The sequence below is a fragment of the Acipenser ruthenus genome, chromosome 6 (genome assembly GCF_902713425.1).
Source record: "Acipenser ruthenus chromosome 6, fAciRut3.2 maternal haplotype, whole genome shotgun sequence".
In the NCBI taxonomy this organism is placed as follows: Eukaryota; Metazoa; Chordata; class Actinopteri; order Acipenseriformes; family Acipenseridae; genus Acipenser; species Acipenser ruthenus.
The window spans coordinates 50,800,888-50,818,492 of record NC_081194.1 but is presented as its reverse complement, the minus strand read 5'-3'; the positions used below and the strand labels follow the sequence as shown (position 1 = coordinate 50,818,492).

Here is a 17,605-nt window from a genome sequence, read left to right as displayed (position 1 = left end):
TCTGAGTCAGAAGCTTCCGCTTTTGTTGTTTATTTAGCGTGGTTAATTAACAGAAGTAACGCTGTAAAAGCCTTTTGATGTCGAAAATTTGGGAAATATGTATTTGCAGTCAGACTGTCATTTTACGTTTGCAATGAAAACGATTATATGTTGGCTAACGTACAACACAGGTACGTGACAGCTGTCAAAGGTGCAAGCTGTTTCAGACACATAATATACTTACTAGCTGGCTATATCCATTTCAGCCTCACCCTGATTCGTTTTGGCAACAAGACATCCACACCATCTAATTCAAAACCCACTATCGGTGCATTACAAAAAAAGGCATTTTAATTTATACCAGCCACCTATCTACAGTATACTTAAAAACAACAACGTGTTTTTAAACGTGTTCAATGGGGGAAAAAAATAAACATAACTTCATATGAATGTTTTGTTTTAAAGCTGAAATGTAATTATAGGTATATATTAAATGAATATGAATTAATAACGTGTTGGAGGAAATGTATGCTATATTACTTTCCAGATACAGTAGTAGTCTCTCTTGTTTTTATGTGCACAGTGAATTATTCTCATTCATGCATTTTTGTGAGCGATTTCTCGCCAGCAATTTAACCAGCAATGGTGTCAGGACGTTAAGACTCCCTTAACGAATTTAGGGAACCACAATCCCGTCCATGGGGATTTTAATTGTTAAGAGACTGAGTGAAAGTGGATTATTTCTCAAAATTGACCGTTTATCTGGTTTTAATGGTCATGTAAGGGCTACAGCAGTAGTGCCTTGTATCTTAAGCACCTTTATTATGTGCACCATGAGCTGTAATATATATTTTTTTTCAATGTGTTCTGATTTTTGGAGGAAAGTGGTAAAAATAGTGAAAGCGATATACAGTAACACTAACTGTTAACTCCTCTTCCACTAAGCATTCATAAGTCTTGGTTGCCTGGGGAGTGTTGATTTACACTTTGTAGGCCGTCCGTCTACAGTGACGTTGCTTGTTGCTTGTTGCTTGTACTTAATGTACAGGTGATTTTTTTTTTTTTTTTTTTTCACTTTTGATTATGTTCTCTGTCGGGTATGGACATATCTTCCTCTGGATACTACCAGACTGTACTATGAGTTCATGATCTTCATGGCTTTCTGTGTTGACTAAAGGTGCTGCTGCTCAATACAGCACATGTATTAAGTGTTTTTAAAGCAGTCTTGTGTGGAGGTGTACACACTGCAAATAGCTGGAATACCTCAACATTCCTTAAGTTCACAGTAGATCCACAGATATCTTTTTAGTTAGTCCTTGGAAGTTTCAGACTTTGTTTTAATTCTTACTACTACCCCATTTGACCACCACCTGTAATATAATATAAGTTAAAAAATGTGTTGTGAAGAAGTTGTCGCTTATTGTTTGCGAGATCTCAAATCATGTAGTTTGGTTAAGAGAACTGCAAAATGCTTCTGGCTGCAAAATGACATCCAACTTTAATGCTATGTTCTTTACAGCATAGAAGATAAAACATAAATAAATAAAACTTGAGCATTGACCAGTGCTTGAAAAGAAGAGTACTTGGGCTACATTCTGTGCATTCCAAAACCTTTTTAAAAATAAAATAGCAATGGTCTGTTTATTACTGTGCATGGCCGACATTAAGATGATCCTGTATCTCACTAACTTGACGGGCACAATATAGAACAACGATATGTAGAAAACCAAGGTGTGCAGACTGTGCAAAGCTTGCAGACCCATAAGGAATTTATTTTATTTAAAATATTTTTTACATTTTGTTTTGATCGTTGCATTTTATTCCAGTTATCTGTGTGTGTTTAGCTTTTAAAACTTAAAACAAAATTCTTCCTAATTAAAATGAATTGCAGTGCTTTGAAGTAATTTTTATGTTTTCCATCAGCGAATGATGAAGTTTTATGTTCAAAGCTAACAGTGAGAGACTTGAAATTACCCCTGCTCACTTTACAACACTGTTGTGATTGGTGAATATAGAACGACTAGGTGTGGTGCAACACTATTTGTTTCTACTTTAATAACTGTTACGTGTAATCGTGAAGTATCTTGAAATACCTATTTTTAGACCGTGAAATGCCATGAAATAAGCCAATTTTTACCATGAAGAAAATACAACCCTAATTATAGTGGAGTGCATGTATACTTGGCTGTCAAAAGTATTCACCCCCCTTGGACTTTTCCACATTTTATTGTGTTACAACATGGAATCAAAATGGATTTAATTAGGAGTTTTTGCCACTGATCAGCACAAAAAAAGTCCATAATGTCAAAATGAAAAATAAAATCTACAAATTGTTCTAAATTAATTACAAATACAAAACAGAAAATAATTGATTGCATAAGTATTCACCCCCTTGAGTCAATATTTGGTAGAGGCACCTTTGGCAGCAATTACAGCCATGAGTCTATTTGGATAAGTCTCTACCAGCTTTGCACATCTGGACACTACAATTTTTGCCCATTCTTCTTTGCAAAATTGCTCAAGCTCCGTCAAGTTGGATGGGGAACTTTGGTGAACAGCAATTTTCAACTTTCCACATATTCTCAATTGGATTGAGGTCCGGGCTTTGACTGGGCCACTCCAGGACTTTGACCTTTTTGTTTTTAAGCCACTCCAGCGTGGCTTTGGCTGTATGTTTGGGGTCATTGTCCTGCTGGAAGATGAATCTTCTCCCAAATCACAGGTCTCTTGCAGACTTCAGCAGGTTTTCCTCCAGGATTTCTCTGTACTTTGCTGCATCCATTTTGCCCTATATCTTCACAAGCGTTCCATGCCCTGAGGCAGAGAAGCATCCCCATAGCATGATGCTGCCACCACCATGCTTCACGGTAGGGATGGTGTTCTCAGGATGATGTGCGGTGTTAGGTTTGCGCCAAACATAGCGCTTAGCATTGAGGCCAAAAAGCTCTATTTTGGTCTCACCAGTCCATAGAATCTTCTTCCACTTGGTCTCAGAGTCTCCCACATGCCTTCTGGCAAACTCTAGCCGAGATTTGATGTGAGTTTTTTTTCAACAATGGCTTTCTTTTTGCCACTCTCCCATAAAGGCCAGTTTTGTGAAGACTGTGGAAGACTGTAATTTCTTTAGAGTTACCATCGGCCTCTTGGTGGCCTCCCTGATTCCGGATTTGCTTTGAATGTTCCTTTGTCTTCATGATGTAGTTTTTGTTAGGAAATGTACTAGCCAACTGTGGGACCTCCCAGAGACAGGTGTATTTAACCTGAAATCATGTGAAACACCTTAATTGCACACAGGTGGACTCCATTCAACTAATTATGTGACTTCTAAAGACAACTGGTTGCACCAGAGCTTATTTAGGTGTGTCATAGCAAAGGGGGTGAATACTTATGCAATCAATTATTTTCTGTTTTATATTTGTAATTAATTTAGAACAATTTGTAGATTTTATTTTTCACTTTGACATGATGGATTTTGTTGATCAGTGGCAAAAACTCCTAATTAAATCCATTTTGATTCCATGTTGTAACACAATAAAATGTGGAAAAGTCCAAGGGGGGTGAATACTTTTGAGAGCCACTGTATGTACAGTATAAGCTTGCCGAATTACATGTGGAACCCAGAATGTCTTCATGGACAAATCCGAGATAGTTAGTTATATTCAGGAAAGGAGAGGAACAACATTGGGCACAGTGACGCTTTTCCTTTTTAGCTTTAGAAGACTTGCCAAAATTGTGTTTCTGACCATGCATAATGATAATCTGGCCACACCCGTTGTATTCGTTGTATCTATGTGCAAAAATAAAGCTAGATTTAACAAAAAAAAACTTTTTGGAGGTTCTCAGAATCTTGTGGAGACCAAAGGTACTTGCTGTATAATATACATTCTGCAGTTCATTTGTATGCAGTTTGTGTTTGTTTGATAAGAACATAAGAACGTTTACAAATGAGAGGAGGCCATTCAGCCCATCTTGCTCATTTGGTTGTAAGTAGTAGTGCATCTTCAGAGATTTTGCTCTTTCGTTAAGCATGCAAGTCTCATCTATAGAGAGATTGGGGCAGCACAAAGCCACTCCCAGGAATAAACCTGCTTTAGCTTTGCACCTGACATGCAGGGTATATATTCCAGTTAAACAGGCTGCCCAGCTGGAGTGGGTGTAGTCAAAGCAACAATCCAAAGGGAAGTGCCTTTATTTTTATTCTTGTAAAAAGCTGTCATCGCTTTGCAATGAAAAAAAAGGAAATGACTGATTCTGATTGGATTGGGCAGAGGTTTGTGGTGCTGCTGATGTTGTTGCAGTTAACAAATGCCTGTTTAACCACTGAATAGAGAAACGTTTAAAAACATGAACTAAACTGTTGTTCTTGTTTGATTAGGTTGACTGTAAACTAAATCACATAAATTTCAAGAGTTGATTTTGAAAAATGCTGAAGACCTTTATAAGGAACCTCATGATTCCCAGTATTGGGACTAGAAGAGATTTACACCCAGTGTGGCAAATTTAGCAAGCATTATTTTTTAAAAATGCAGTTAAAGTAACTGTTATTAAAAAATGGAATGTTTGTGGTAAATAAGTATATAAACTAGAACAGTACACAGGGAGTTACCCAGAATCGATTTTCACCAGCATGGGGCCATATTATTAGGAACACCCCACCCCACTTATTTGCTCAAGTAGCTACACCCAGTAGGCGTTACTGTATAAAAAGGACTGTCAGTAATATACTGTAGGGAGGGCTGCTAGTAAGCCTATACAATAGTTAACTTGGAGGTGGCATTTTATTTATAGAGTAAGCCCCCCTTCTTATAAAAGCTCATTGTTTCCACTTGGTCTGCACAATATAACATTGCCTTTGTTGAAATGGGGTGAATTTAAATCTGTCCTAATTTGAAATAGGTCTACATTATGCTTTCTGAGATAAGCAAAGATTTGCTTTTAATATTGACCCACACAGTGGATGAAATCCCCCGCGAAGGGTAGTCAGTTGGTCAAACGTACATATTATATGTCACACTTGACATTTTTCCATATATCTGGAAAACCACTTGGCAATTTGTGATGGATCTTGCTGTTAATGTTTTTTAGGGATAAGTTATTTAGAGTGTTAGTCTGGGGATATATGGGAGCGAGTGTCTGTCTGTTTGTTTGTCCTTTTGTAACTTACATTTTTACATGTATCAACACAAGAAGTTATTCCACAGGAGTGTGATATTACTGACATTTGTTTTTATGAAGTTGTGATGAGTTTAAACAACTGTTACTATGAGCATTCCAAACCTAGATATTAATCATCTGATTTTTTGCTACCTAGGCGTGACTTTGACCACAGGACCATGGATCCAGAGGTGATCCGGATGTACTCGTCTTCTCCGCCCCCTCTGGATGATGGGGCTGAAGAGGAAGACGATGAATTTGGAGAGTTTGGGGGCTTCTCGGGGATCACCTCCAGTGTCAGCTTGACAGAGTTCAGCACACAGAGAGTGGACTTTGTGCCACAGAACCATTTCATGCCTGCCAAGGACTATTCCAACAACGTTGACAGCTTTGAAGATTTTGACTCCATTAGCGTCAGCAAAGACCAGGGCCTGATTGCAGAGATTTCTAAACAGTTTGTAGAAACCCGCACCATCAATGAAATCTCTCCAACCTCTAAACCTGCTTCCTTCAGCATTGATGGGCCTGCTGGAAAGGAGGGAGTTAAAAGGCCAGTGGACCAGACTGAGTCAGCCACTAGTTCAAATTCGTCCATGGCACCGGTCAGCAGTAGAACTGATGTTAAAATCCAGCCACACCAAACTCAGAGCTGCAATGGCACCGTAGTCCCAGATGCGGAGGTTCTAACAAATGGGTTTGCAGCATTTGATATACCAGGGAAGCAGGCCAACATAATTAACTCAAAGGGACAGAAAGAGATCACTGAGGAGCTAAGTTTAGATTCCACTTCTAGCCCCTCAAATGAATTTGCGGACTTCTCAGCCTTCCCAAAAGCTGACGCTTCTGATAATTGCATTCAGACAATGAAACACATGGAGGACTCAAGTGAAGGAAAAACACTGACTTGTCCAGTCAGCTTTGTGACAAACAGTGTTAATGAACTGAACATTCCAAAGGAAGAGCTTGCTGGGGTAAGCTTGGAAAATGAAGGTGTCAGAGACACTGACAGCACTGGGTCAGATCTACTTGTTGATGGCATTAGCAATGGGGAGGGGGACTTGGAAACAGTGGTGGAACCTAAACCAGTTACTTGTAGAATGCAGCAAAAAGAAACTGCAACTGTATATCCGGACAAAGAAGTTACATGTCGGCCTGTAGCACAGAATGGCCAAGAAGAAATAGGAGCTCTAGAATCAGGTGTTTGTGAAAGCAGTGTTTTACCCTCTGTGGAGGGCAGTACAGAAGCCGAGCAGCACCAGCCAGTGGACAATGAGGTGGGGGAGAATGGGGAGTTGGGAGACTCTGCCCCCCCTAGCACCAGTGTTTCAGTGAGTGAAGACTTTGCTTCTTTCTGTCAAGCGGCCTCTCCAGATGACCAAGATGGCTTTGGAGACTTCGGCACAACCAGCATCACGTCATCTCGGCTTATGTCCAAGGATGTGCCGTCCTTGAGCTTCAATCCAGAGGAACCAGAAGAGCATTTTGCCACGTTTGAAGAACTGAGCTCTGATGAAGACTTTGGAGATTTTGGTGAGGTTAGGGATTCCAGCAAGCAGAGTTTTGCTGATTTTAACCAGCCCAAAGTGGACACTGCTTTACTGGATAAGCCTGTTGACTCTAAAAGTGAAAGTGAGTTTGCTGATCTTCCACCACAGAAAGAATTGAAAGACGAATTGAAAGAAGGCTTTGGTGATTTCGATTCTACCCCGAAACCAAAAGAAAGTGAGTTTGCTGACTTCCCTGGCAGCGACAGTTTTGCAGACTTCAGCTCTGCTACAGGGAGCCAAAATGCTGAATGGAACGCTTTTGGGGAGCAGCAGAGTCAGAGCAAAAGCACGTCTTGGGCTGCTTTTGGGGAGGAACAGACTGCAGCCTCCATTGAAGGAGATGTTTGGCAGACCAGCACTGGGGTCACTGCACCAACTGCAGGCAGCCCACAGATCAGCAGGAAGGAAGTTGCTGCCTTCGCTTCATTTCAGGGTACAGAAGACATAGGCTCAAATCTGGAAACAGAGCCTGCTCTGCAACAGGTTAGTGTTGTCCTATTATGGTAGACATGTAATGGGTTCACCTAGAATTGCTGCTCTGCAAACAGTTCACATAAGCTGTATAGTAACTTGACTTGCTCTGCAGGTATTTCCTGTAACTATTGATCAAAAACAGCAAGTGGGGTAGATTACATTCATAGAGAATGGCATAGTTGCAAACAGGTTTCAAGGAAGGTTGAAGTTTTTCTTTACAAGTAAAACTATAGGAATGTAAACCAGCAAGTCTTTGAAGAATGTACAGTAGTAAGCCCATAGGAATTCTAGTGTAGTGTATAAAACTGAACATGATTGTGCAGTATCTGGTACAGTATGTTTTACACTTCATACAGGGGAGCAGGTGTTGCAAAAAAAGTTAAGACCATCTATTAAATACTTGGATACTCTACAGAACACAAAGTCAGTAAATGCAAAACCTGCAGTGTCAATTGCAGTATTGATCAGAATAAAAAAAAAAACAAGAGGAACCTGCACACAGTGGAATGTCTCCGGTATCAAGGGTATCAAGTTCCAATACTTGTAGTGCAAGCCAGCTGACTGCCTGCACACACTACTAGGGCTGTTTTCAGAATGTCCTGCTTAGTTGCGCAGGATTCGCTGCCTGTGCTCGTTATTGGCCAGAAAAAGTTAATAATATAATTTTTTAATCAGTTTTATTCTCTTACTATACATAGCCTATTTAAAGCAATCTGAAAGTTCAATGTCCCTGGTTTCCATCGCTGGTTACCCATACAGACCTGCCAGAATGTGTGGGAGTAAAGCATTTCTTCCTGGTAATGAGTGCCTTTCAGTTTCTAATACTGCACCAGACAGATCTACAGCATAAAAGGTGCCTGAAAGCATAAAACCAACTGTGTGTAACAAGCTCAATATTAATTGTGGGGGATTAGAATCAGGGATGAGATAACGGACTGCAATGAGTGCATACAGTTTGAGAAGAAGTGGGTGGGGCGTAAAAAGCTAAAGGAGCTGGTATAAGCATTCACAGTCCGCTGCCCATTTGTAATCTTTGCTGCTTCGTGGTAGGATTATCTGAAATGTACTCGTCAGTGGTGTTCGTCTTCAATGGATTATTCCTAATTTGCACACACCTCTGCAGGGTTGGTTTGCTGAAGCGCAGCTGGAGTTTCTAGAATTAATAAAGAGCAATCTTTTCTACTTCTGCAAGCTTGTTTTACATGTTGTTCATTCTCCATTTTTTCACTTTCTCTATTATGAACCCTTCTAAATGTTCACCATTGTAAAGCTCATAGAGGAATAAAATCATAGCAAACCATGCTAAGGTATGGGATTACAACAAATTATAAGGGTACAGTCTGTTGTTTTTTTACATTTTTTTAGTTTATTTCTCAGGCGTCTTGTGTCTTTTTACTCCCGTGCAAACCAACCATGTAAGTGTTATGTTAGAATTGATAGAAGCATTTCCAGTTTATTTGTCTCAAAGCAATACCAGCCTTCACAATAAACCATAATATAATATTAAAATTGGTACGATCTGTACTGAGATTCTACAGCTCAGTAAAGTGCAATGATTGGGCAAAACCAAATTGGGGATTGGGTGAACATACAAAACATAATTGATGACTTTTAAAAAATGGATGCTTTGAACAGTGCATTTGAAGATCTGTATGGAAGATACAACGAAATTAGTTGTTTATACCCAGTTCACTGTTTACAAATCATGCACAAAAGAGGCTTCTCTGTCCACAACACCGAATTTGATTTTGAATTTACCAACTCTGAGGATACCTGATTTTTAGTCTCTTGCGAATCATGCTTTAGGGACACGTGTGTTTTTCATTGTATATCCTTTGAAATCCAGTTGAATTTTTACAATTTCCTTCATTTTAAACAAGATGAAATATGTCAAATTAGTATCATATTACAGTAAAGAAATTTATTGGGAGAGAAACTATGTCTATGTTACTCATTTCTGATGTTTATTTACTTATTTATTTAGTTATTATTTCTGTGCATGATATCCTATTGTCATGAACAAGTTAAAACATGGTCCTTTTTGCTTCTGAATACATTTCAGTGTTTGTTTGAATATGTGTCCTAGCACTAGCTTTTACAGTAGTAACAGATTAAAGTTAGAATAACAAAGGTATTTAAAATACATTTAATACATTAAAATACAGCAGCATTCTCAGAAGTCAGTCATTGTTTTTCTGTAGTCCTTTTTGCTTCCAAGATATAACTTGCACCTTGATATCAGGCCCATATTAAAAAACAAAAGATAAAGATAAAAATACACCAAGGAAAGAGGAGGTACTGTGCAAAGTATGAATTTTAATCACTGTAAGGAGAGAAATTGGTCCTGGATGAAAAATATTAGCTTGAAGTCTACAATGTACATTTTGTCATGTATTTGGCCAAATAAATATCTGAAGTTTACAGTTGGTGCCCCCTAGTGATGAAACATAGTAATACCACAATATTGTCCATGATATGTTTCACACTAGGGTTTTGTTTAGTTGATATAGTGAATTAATGGCCATAGTGCAGTTGTAATTGTAAAACGGAAATTGATTGTGCAGGACCATAATCCCTTCTTATAAAGCGATGTTAAGTTGAATTGTTTTTTTTTGTACAGTATTATGTAATAGCGTCTGAATACAGACATTCATATGAAAAAGCATAGATTTCTGATAAGTGTATTTCATTATAGAACATGGGCCTAAATGGTTTATTTAACATACAGATTCCGTGAAGATAATTCTTAAATTACTGTTCTGATGAAAACAGTCTTCCAGAGCAGATTGTGATACATATCAAGAAACTGTTTACTCAGGATGCGTACTGCAAGGTTGCTGTGTGAATATGCTAACCTAAGCATTTTAGCAAACCACTAAGGGATCAGGTGCAGGTGCAGGTCAAACAGGTACTGTATGCAACTATCATTTTTTTGTTATGCTGCCAGTATCTCGGAACTTGCACACATGTGCCACCTGCATTCCAAGTGGCCTTACAAATAATAAATAATACTAATAAAATAAGCCAGTCCATGTTTAGAGTGGATTAGAAAAAAGCTATTTAGATGTCGCCCCAGAAAAGGGCAAAAGTTTAAAATATGATTTATAGTGTTGACACTAATTGGTTCTTTCTATCAGAGGGACCATGTTTTGGATGAGAATAGACATTAATTAACTGCAGGTTTGAGACAGAAGGTAGGCAAAAAGGTGGCAGGCCCTGTCTATCAGAAGCTTGGGTAAATAGAGGGGTTCAGTCTCCAGTGCTGTCGAGCCCGCAACTTTTAAACTACTTGTGTGATCACTTTCATTGGTTTTAATGGAAGAAAGAAAGAAAAAGACAAGCAAAATCCATCCATCAAGCTGCACAATGCCTCTTCCAGTACCTACAAGTGTACACAAATGGAAATATGGTAAATCTAAGTTCCAGAAATAGTATCAAGATCCTACAGGATTAACTCAATTAAATTTTTTTCTTGTTGCAAATTGGAGTGTGAAGTCCTTGAAATACAGTTCATAATGACCTAGTTTTGCAAGCATTCTGGCTTGTGATTAGTTTCACTAATGAAGGCTATACAGTATCTGCAGAACTGCTTGCACACATTTTATGAAACTTTATTTAAAATGACTTCTTGCTTGAGCTATTGAAGCCTGTATGTTGGGAACACCATATCTGATTTTGATGAAGCTATGCTCTGGATATCAGTCAAGGTGACCAGCTCTTTCACTGTACTGTACCTGTACTGTGCTGTTTGTGCTTGCTGTTGTATTTATATGTTACTAATATACTGCTCTAAATGTCCAAATCCATTCTTTTTTTCTCTGCCCTGATAAACAGAATTTTCAACCAAATCAATAGGGCTTTCAGCCTGTGTAGCCTTGACTGCAACTAAACATGTGACCCACATAAAGAAGACAAGATACAAGTGCCAATCCACAAGGGCACTCAGCCAGCCAGCAGTAAAACATACCCCAGTTTTGAAGACCTTGAAGACATTGGGAAAGAAGTTTTGTTTAGTATGCAAATGTTCAGTATGATCTGATAGTAATCTCGAAGTTCAGCATTGCTGACTGCCCCATCAATCTCCTTTGCCTCTTTTTCCAGATTATCAGTTACAGTATCTCTCTGTAGTGTACCTCTCACTTCTATTCCAATTCATCTCTCAGCAACCAGTACTAAGACAGACAGTGAATGCAATTAGGAAATCTGCATTTGATATTTCTTTTTTTTTTACCTGTATGTGATTTTTATATATAGGACCACATGCTGTTTTCTTCTTTGGATGTTTGTTTAGTATGAAAGCTTGTGAGGCTTTACGCATTTTGAAAGCCTTGTTCAATTTAACTGAAAATGTGCATGCGGCTTCAGAATGATGTGAGAACCAAAACACATTTTTAAAGCAAACCGTTCTTTGAAAACACACCAAAACCCACCGTCTGATTTATATTTATAAATATGAGCGTAAGAATTTGTGAGCGTTACATTCATGTGATTTGCCATGTCTTTTAGTTGTTTGCTTTAAGTTAAGTCAAATGTAATATATAAAATTACAGAAATTCAGCTTGTGTTCTGATTTTTTTTCAAAGAAATGTATTTGGTATTTAATGGGTTAATTAGATTCAAGTTGTTTCCAAAAGTTTTTCAAAGTGAATTTAAACAGCAGATTGGCTGTCTGTCGTACACTGACTCTCTTTAAAGGTTTATGCACAGTTTCCTTTTTTGTTCTTCTATTTGATTTTTCAATTTATTTCCCTGCAGCATTTGACATCTGTTAAAATCAACAGCCTACATTGTAAGCTGCTCAAAGGCCTGAGTTCAATGCAAGGGCAGGCAGCCAGCTACCTCGCATGATTCTAAAGCATATTCAAAAAATACATCTTAGGAGGAAGTAAAGAAACAATAAGCCTGTGTGTTTTGTTTAGGCATCTTTGGTGAGTCGCCTGGAGCTGGTGTTCCAAGCCTGTTTTCCTTCAGCCCCAGTCCTCAGAGCAGATGAAGAGATCCCATCCCTAAAGGTATTTCTGGAGCCAGAAGAGCATCGGTTGAAAAAAGCACAAGCCTTGGCACAGCATGGGTAAGGATACACTCATCCACTTTGATTTGCATAATCATTATAGAGTATTCTAAATAAATATTCATAGTAATCTCCATACATGTAAGTGGAGTTTCAATATTGAGGTATTCTGTATTAACATGCAGTCTGAAGTAAAGCGTACTACTGTGACCGGCTCACAATTAAGAGACTTTATGCAAGATTTCCCTCTATTACACACTCTCTGTTAGGACCAATTTGCACAGGTCTATCTGGTGGTTGGAATCAAGGGATTGCCGCGTACAAATGTGCATGTTGTAAAGACGAGCAACGTATCATAAATAAGACTTGTATTACTATTTGTAATGGTGGACTACAAGATGTTTAAATATGCTGTTGTAATCATCATCCATTATGATTCCATATAATAATGGAACTTTACCTGCATGTATGTAAATGTATTAAGTGTTTTACTTCCTTCAAAGTCCTATAGTACACCGCCTATACAGAAAACTCATATATATATATATATATATATATATATATATATACAGACGTGCTCAAATTTGTTGGTACCCTTACAGCTCATTGAAATAATGCTTCATTCCTCCTGAAAAGTGGTGAAATTAAAAGCTATTTTATCATGTATACTTGCATGCCTTTGGCATGTCATAGAATAAAGCAAAGAAGCTGTGAAAAGAGATGAATTATTGCTTATTCTACAAAGATATTCTAAAATGGCCTGGACACATTTGTTGGTACCCCTTAGAAAAGATAATAAATAATTGGATTATAGTGATATTTCAAACTAATTTGTTTCTTTAGTTAGTATCACACATGTCTCCAATCTTGTAATCAGTCATTCAGCCTATTTAAATGGAGAAAAGTAGTCACTGTGCTGTTTGGTATCATTGTGTGCACCACACTGAACATGGACCAGAGAAAGCAGAGGAGAGAGTTGTCTGAGGAGATCAGAAAGAAAATAATAGACAAGCATGGCAAAGGTAAAGGCTACAAGACCATCTCCAAGCAGCTTGATGTTCCTGTGACAACAGTTGCAAATATTATTAAGAAGTTTAAGGTCCATGGAACTGCAGCCAACCTCCCTGGGCGTGGCCGCAAGAGGAAAATTGACCCCAGATTGAACAGAAGGATAGTGCGAATGTTAGAAAAAGAACCAAGGATAACTGCCAAAGAGATACAAGCTGAACTCCAAGGTGAAGGTACATCAGTTTCTGATCGCACCATCTGTCGCTTTTTGAGCGAAAGTGGGCTCCATGGAAGAAGACCCAGGAGGACTCCACTTTTGAAAGAAAAACATTAAAAAGCCAGACTGGTATTTGCTAAAATGCATATTGACAAGCCACAATCCTTCTGGGAGAATGTCCTTTGGACAGATGAGTCAAAACTGGAGCTTTTTGGCAAGTCACATCGGCTCTATGTTCTCAGACGAAAAAATGAAGCTTTCAAAGAAAAGAACACCATACCTACATTGAAACATGGAGGAGGCTCGGTTATGTTTTGGGGCTGCTTTGCTGCGCCTGGGACAGGGTGCCTTAAATCTGTGCAGGGCCCAATGAAATCTCAAGACTATCAAGGCATTCTGGAGCGAAATGTACTGCCCAGTGTCAGAAAGCTCTGTCTCAGTCGCAGGTCATGGGTCCTCCAACAGGATAATGACCCAAAACACACAGCTAAAAGCACCCAAGAATGGATAAGAACAAAACATTGGACTATTCTGAAGTGGCCTTCTATGAGTCCTGATCTGAATCCTATCGAACATCTATGGAAAGAGCTGAAACTTGCAGTCTGGAGAAGGCACCCATCAAACCTGAGACAACTGGAGCAGTTTGCTCAGGAAGAGTGGGCCAAACTACCTGTTAACAGGTGCAGAAGTCTCACTGAGAGCTATAGAAAACATTTGATTGCAGTGATTGCCTCTAAGGTTGTGCAACAAAATATTAGGTTAGCGGTCCCATCATTTTTGTCCATGCCATTTTCATTTGTTTTATTATTTACAATATTATGTTGAATAAAAAATCAAAAGCAAAGTCTGATTTCTATTAAATATGGAATAAACAATGGTGGATGCCAATTACTTTTGTCAGTTTCAAGTTATTTCAGAGAAAATTGTGCATTCTTCGTTTTTTGTGGAGGGGTACCAACAAATTTGAGCACGTCTGTGTGTGTATATATATATATATATATATATATATATATATAATTTCTTATTACAGAAACTTGTTAAACTCTGCCCAGTACATTAACCCTTTCCTGATGGTGAACCTCTTTTCATGCCGGTATTGTAAATGGTTACTTTCCCCTATGTATAGAGCTAATCAAATCTACAATACAAGTTTTTTGCTTAGCAGCTGAAATTTTAAATGTTAATGAAGTGTGAGTCACTTGGGGTGTAGTGAGCCCTTAATGAAAACCCACAGAAAGGGCCAGGCTCCTCACACTTGGATGCATATAGAACTGTGTCAGTCTGGCTCTGGAGGATCAGTTTGCTAGCATGCCTTTGAACTGATGAGACATTTTGTCACCTGAAAAATAGAATGATTACCAATAATGAAGATTGCAAAAAGAGTCTAAGACCGGCTATTAATCTCCTGACGTAAACCACTCTAGTCGTTTTTAATCCCTGCGGCAGCAGTGATTGGATATTCTAAAGCCTGTTGGTGCTGCTTAGTGTAGCTTGGTCACTGGGGGTTGTGGTTTTGCTTGCTTGACCACATGTCCTTCTGTTTCTGTGTTCTGTGATGGGCTGTGCAGTGAGCTGCTAGAAGTGTGGACGGAGCTGCAAGATATCCATGATGCCTATGGTCTGAGATACCAGTGGGGTGGCTCCCACAGCAACAAAAAGCTGCTCTGCTCACTGGGGATCGATACCAGGAACATTGTAAGTCATGTGAATTTGATACCCCCTATTTCTTTTTTTAAGTTTAGTAATATGCACAGCTTTATAAATAGTACATATCCTTTTGCTGATATAACTAGATTTCTTTTTATTTATTGTGGCCATTAAGAATTTGTTAGGGAGGGTACCTGACAGTCTGCAGTCATTGTTGGCTAGCTTGAAAAATACAGTATCCTTTCTTTTAATTTCAGTTTTAAATGGTATGATGAAAGATCTGTTTATTTTCCAAATATAGTCTGGAGCTTATTTTGCCAGTTGTTCTATGTTTTAATTTTTTTTTTCCTGCAGCTGTTCACAGGCCAGAAGAAGCAGCCTGTTATAGTACCCATGTACGCAGCTAGTCTGGTGAGTCATCCAGTTTTCTTTTCACTTCTCTGTCTTCGCAATCAGTGCTTGTAAATGTATATTAATCACTTAATTTGTGCATTTAATGTTAAACTGGATGCTGTTTAGTTTCAGCATGGGGGTGTTATGTACGTGATACCCAGTTAGATGCCACAAGAAATAAATAAATAATGTATTTAATGTGTTGTACTCTCTTTGGTCATGTATTGTTTCGTACCACTTTTCTGTTTATGCACTATATTTTAAAACTGCTTGCAATCTTACAGCAACTGCAGTCGAGTCCATCCAGAACCATATGCTTCTCAATTACTTCACAATCACGTGATGAGTGATTAGTCGACTACCAGTTTCTGAGGTCAACGGTAACTTAACTATTTGACTAGTCAGCTAGCCGGCTATTCATTGCTACCACATGCAGATATAGGGAACAGACTGCAAGAAACAATGATCAGTGTGTGTTTCTGAGCAATAATGATGTACCGTAAAAATTGTTTTATAGGTCGCACTGGCGTCAAAGCCGCTCCTCCTTTTTTCAGACCGATAAATATAGAAAGATACACAGATTTAGTTTTAAAATAGCCCTTGTTTGCAACATTTTATTCCATTAATACTTTTACAGTGTTGTTTTTTTATTTTTAGTTAAACTGCTAAAAACTTTTGTTTTTCAAAATTTAAAAAGTAATAATTAACAGAGCATAAAATCAAGTTATGCATCTCACATCACATCTGTATTAAACTACCGGTATTTTATTTTAGCTTATTAAGTACCCAAACAAGTTCAAGAACATATCTTTGCTTTACTGAACATTTATTTCCCAAACCATACTGTGGCAAAGTGGCTTGCAGTGTACAGGTGCAGGAGTGAGGCATTGTTTAAATGAAAGGCAGACAACGGTAATCCAAGTGCAACAGGTTTTATTTTTAATCCAGGTCTGGTGACCATAAATAATATTATTATTATTTATTATTATTATTATTATTATTATTATTATTATTATTATTATTTATTTCTTAGCAGACGCCCTTATCCAGGGCGACTTACAATCGTAAGCAAATACATTTCAAGTGTTACAATACAAGTAATACAATGAGAGCAATGCGTGTTGGGACTGTTCAAAACGAGGGAATTGAAGTTCCAAAATAATAAAGACAGTCCCCTTCCAAACACGATACACAAACACGGTCACCAGTCCTGGGTGCGTGCTGTAGTGCTCGTGGGGCTTTACAATTATTTATTTGTGACACAAACACTCACGATACGCTTTTCAATCCTCAGGTCCTTCCGGGTTCTTTCTCATTAACCAAAACGAAGGAACAGATTACGTCGCTTAGTCCCCTTTTTGTTCCGTCATACATGACCCCTTGGTAAACGATTGTAGCCGCTCCTCCAATCCGCGGCTGCCACACAGTTTCACTTCCAGGTCGATGCATTAGTGCACTGAAGCTCCGCCCACTTTCTAGATGACTGACTTCCTTTTAACCATGGGGATAAATTGTCAGGCCAAACAGTCCAGGGTATTCTGTTCCCATTACTTGGTGCCCTCACGGGTCAAGAGGGAGATTTACCACCAAGAATCATTGTCTTTCTGTCACACATACTTAGACAATAGTTCCCGCTGCATTGGCTTTTATAAATTCATTGTATTAATTCAAATTTAAAAGTAAATTATTAAACAGTGCTGCGACATCAATTAGAAAACAAAAAAAATACAATAAACTAAACAGTGCACCATCTAATCAGTAAACAAAGCATTTTAGTGTTGCATACGGTGCAGTACAATTGCATTCAATTTCCAGCTGTACAAATACATTATTTTTGTTTTGTTAATCAGAACCATAACCATACACATACTTTACAAGTGTACCACTCAATTGCACTGACATGTAGAACAAGTTACAGTATGTATTAAAGTCATTCAAAGTACTCCATTCAAACAAAATGTTTTGTACATTGGACCATAAACACTTTCCTCCTATCAGCTCGTTTTTCTTTGGCCATTTTAAGTTTGTCTTTGTTTCCTCTCCAGTCCACGTACTGTTTTTTCAGCATTGCAATTAACATGTATTTCGGCAAATTCAACAACACGCAATTTCAAACCTGTTGTGTAGCATTTTCTTTTTTTTCTTATTGTCCTACTTTATCCAGTCTCAAAGTCA

The 17,605-nt window shown here is 38.3% G+C and overlaps 1 protein-coding gene across 2 annotated transcripts in view; it reads left to right on the top strand.

The window, feature by feature from the left end:
- Window positions 1-17,605, top strand: part of LOC117411076 (aftiphilin-like) — a 29,818-nt gene that overhangs the window by 507 nt on the left and 11,706 nt on the right. For both annotated transcript variants that reach the window (XM_059025468.1, XM_059025469.1), the window contains exons 2-5: window positions 5,291-7,163; window positions 12,074-12,225; window positions 14,959-15,085; window positions 15,392-15,448. In XM_059025468.1, the coding sequence (XP_058881451.1) occupies window positions 5,313-7,163; window positions 12,074-12,225; window positions 14,959-15,085; window positions 15,392-15,448 (2,187 nt within the window). In that variant the 5' untranslated portion in view covers window positions 5,291-5,312. The remainder of the gene's footprint in view (window positions 1-5,290; window positions 7,164-12,073; window positions 12,226-14,958; window positions 15,086-15,391; window positions 15,449-17,605) is intronic.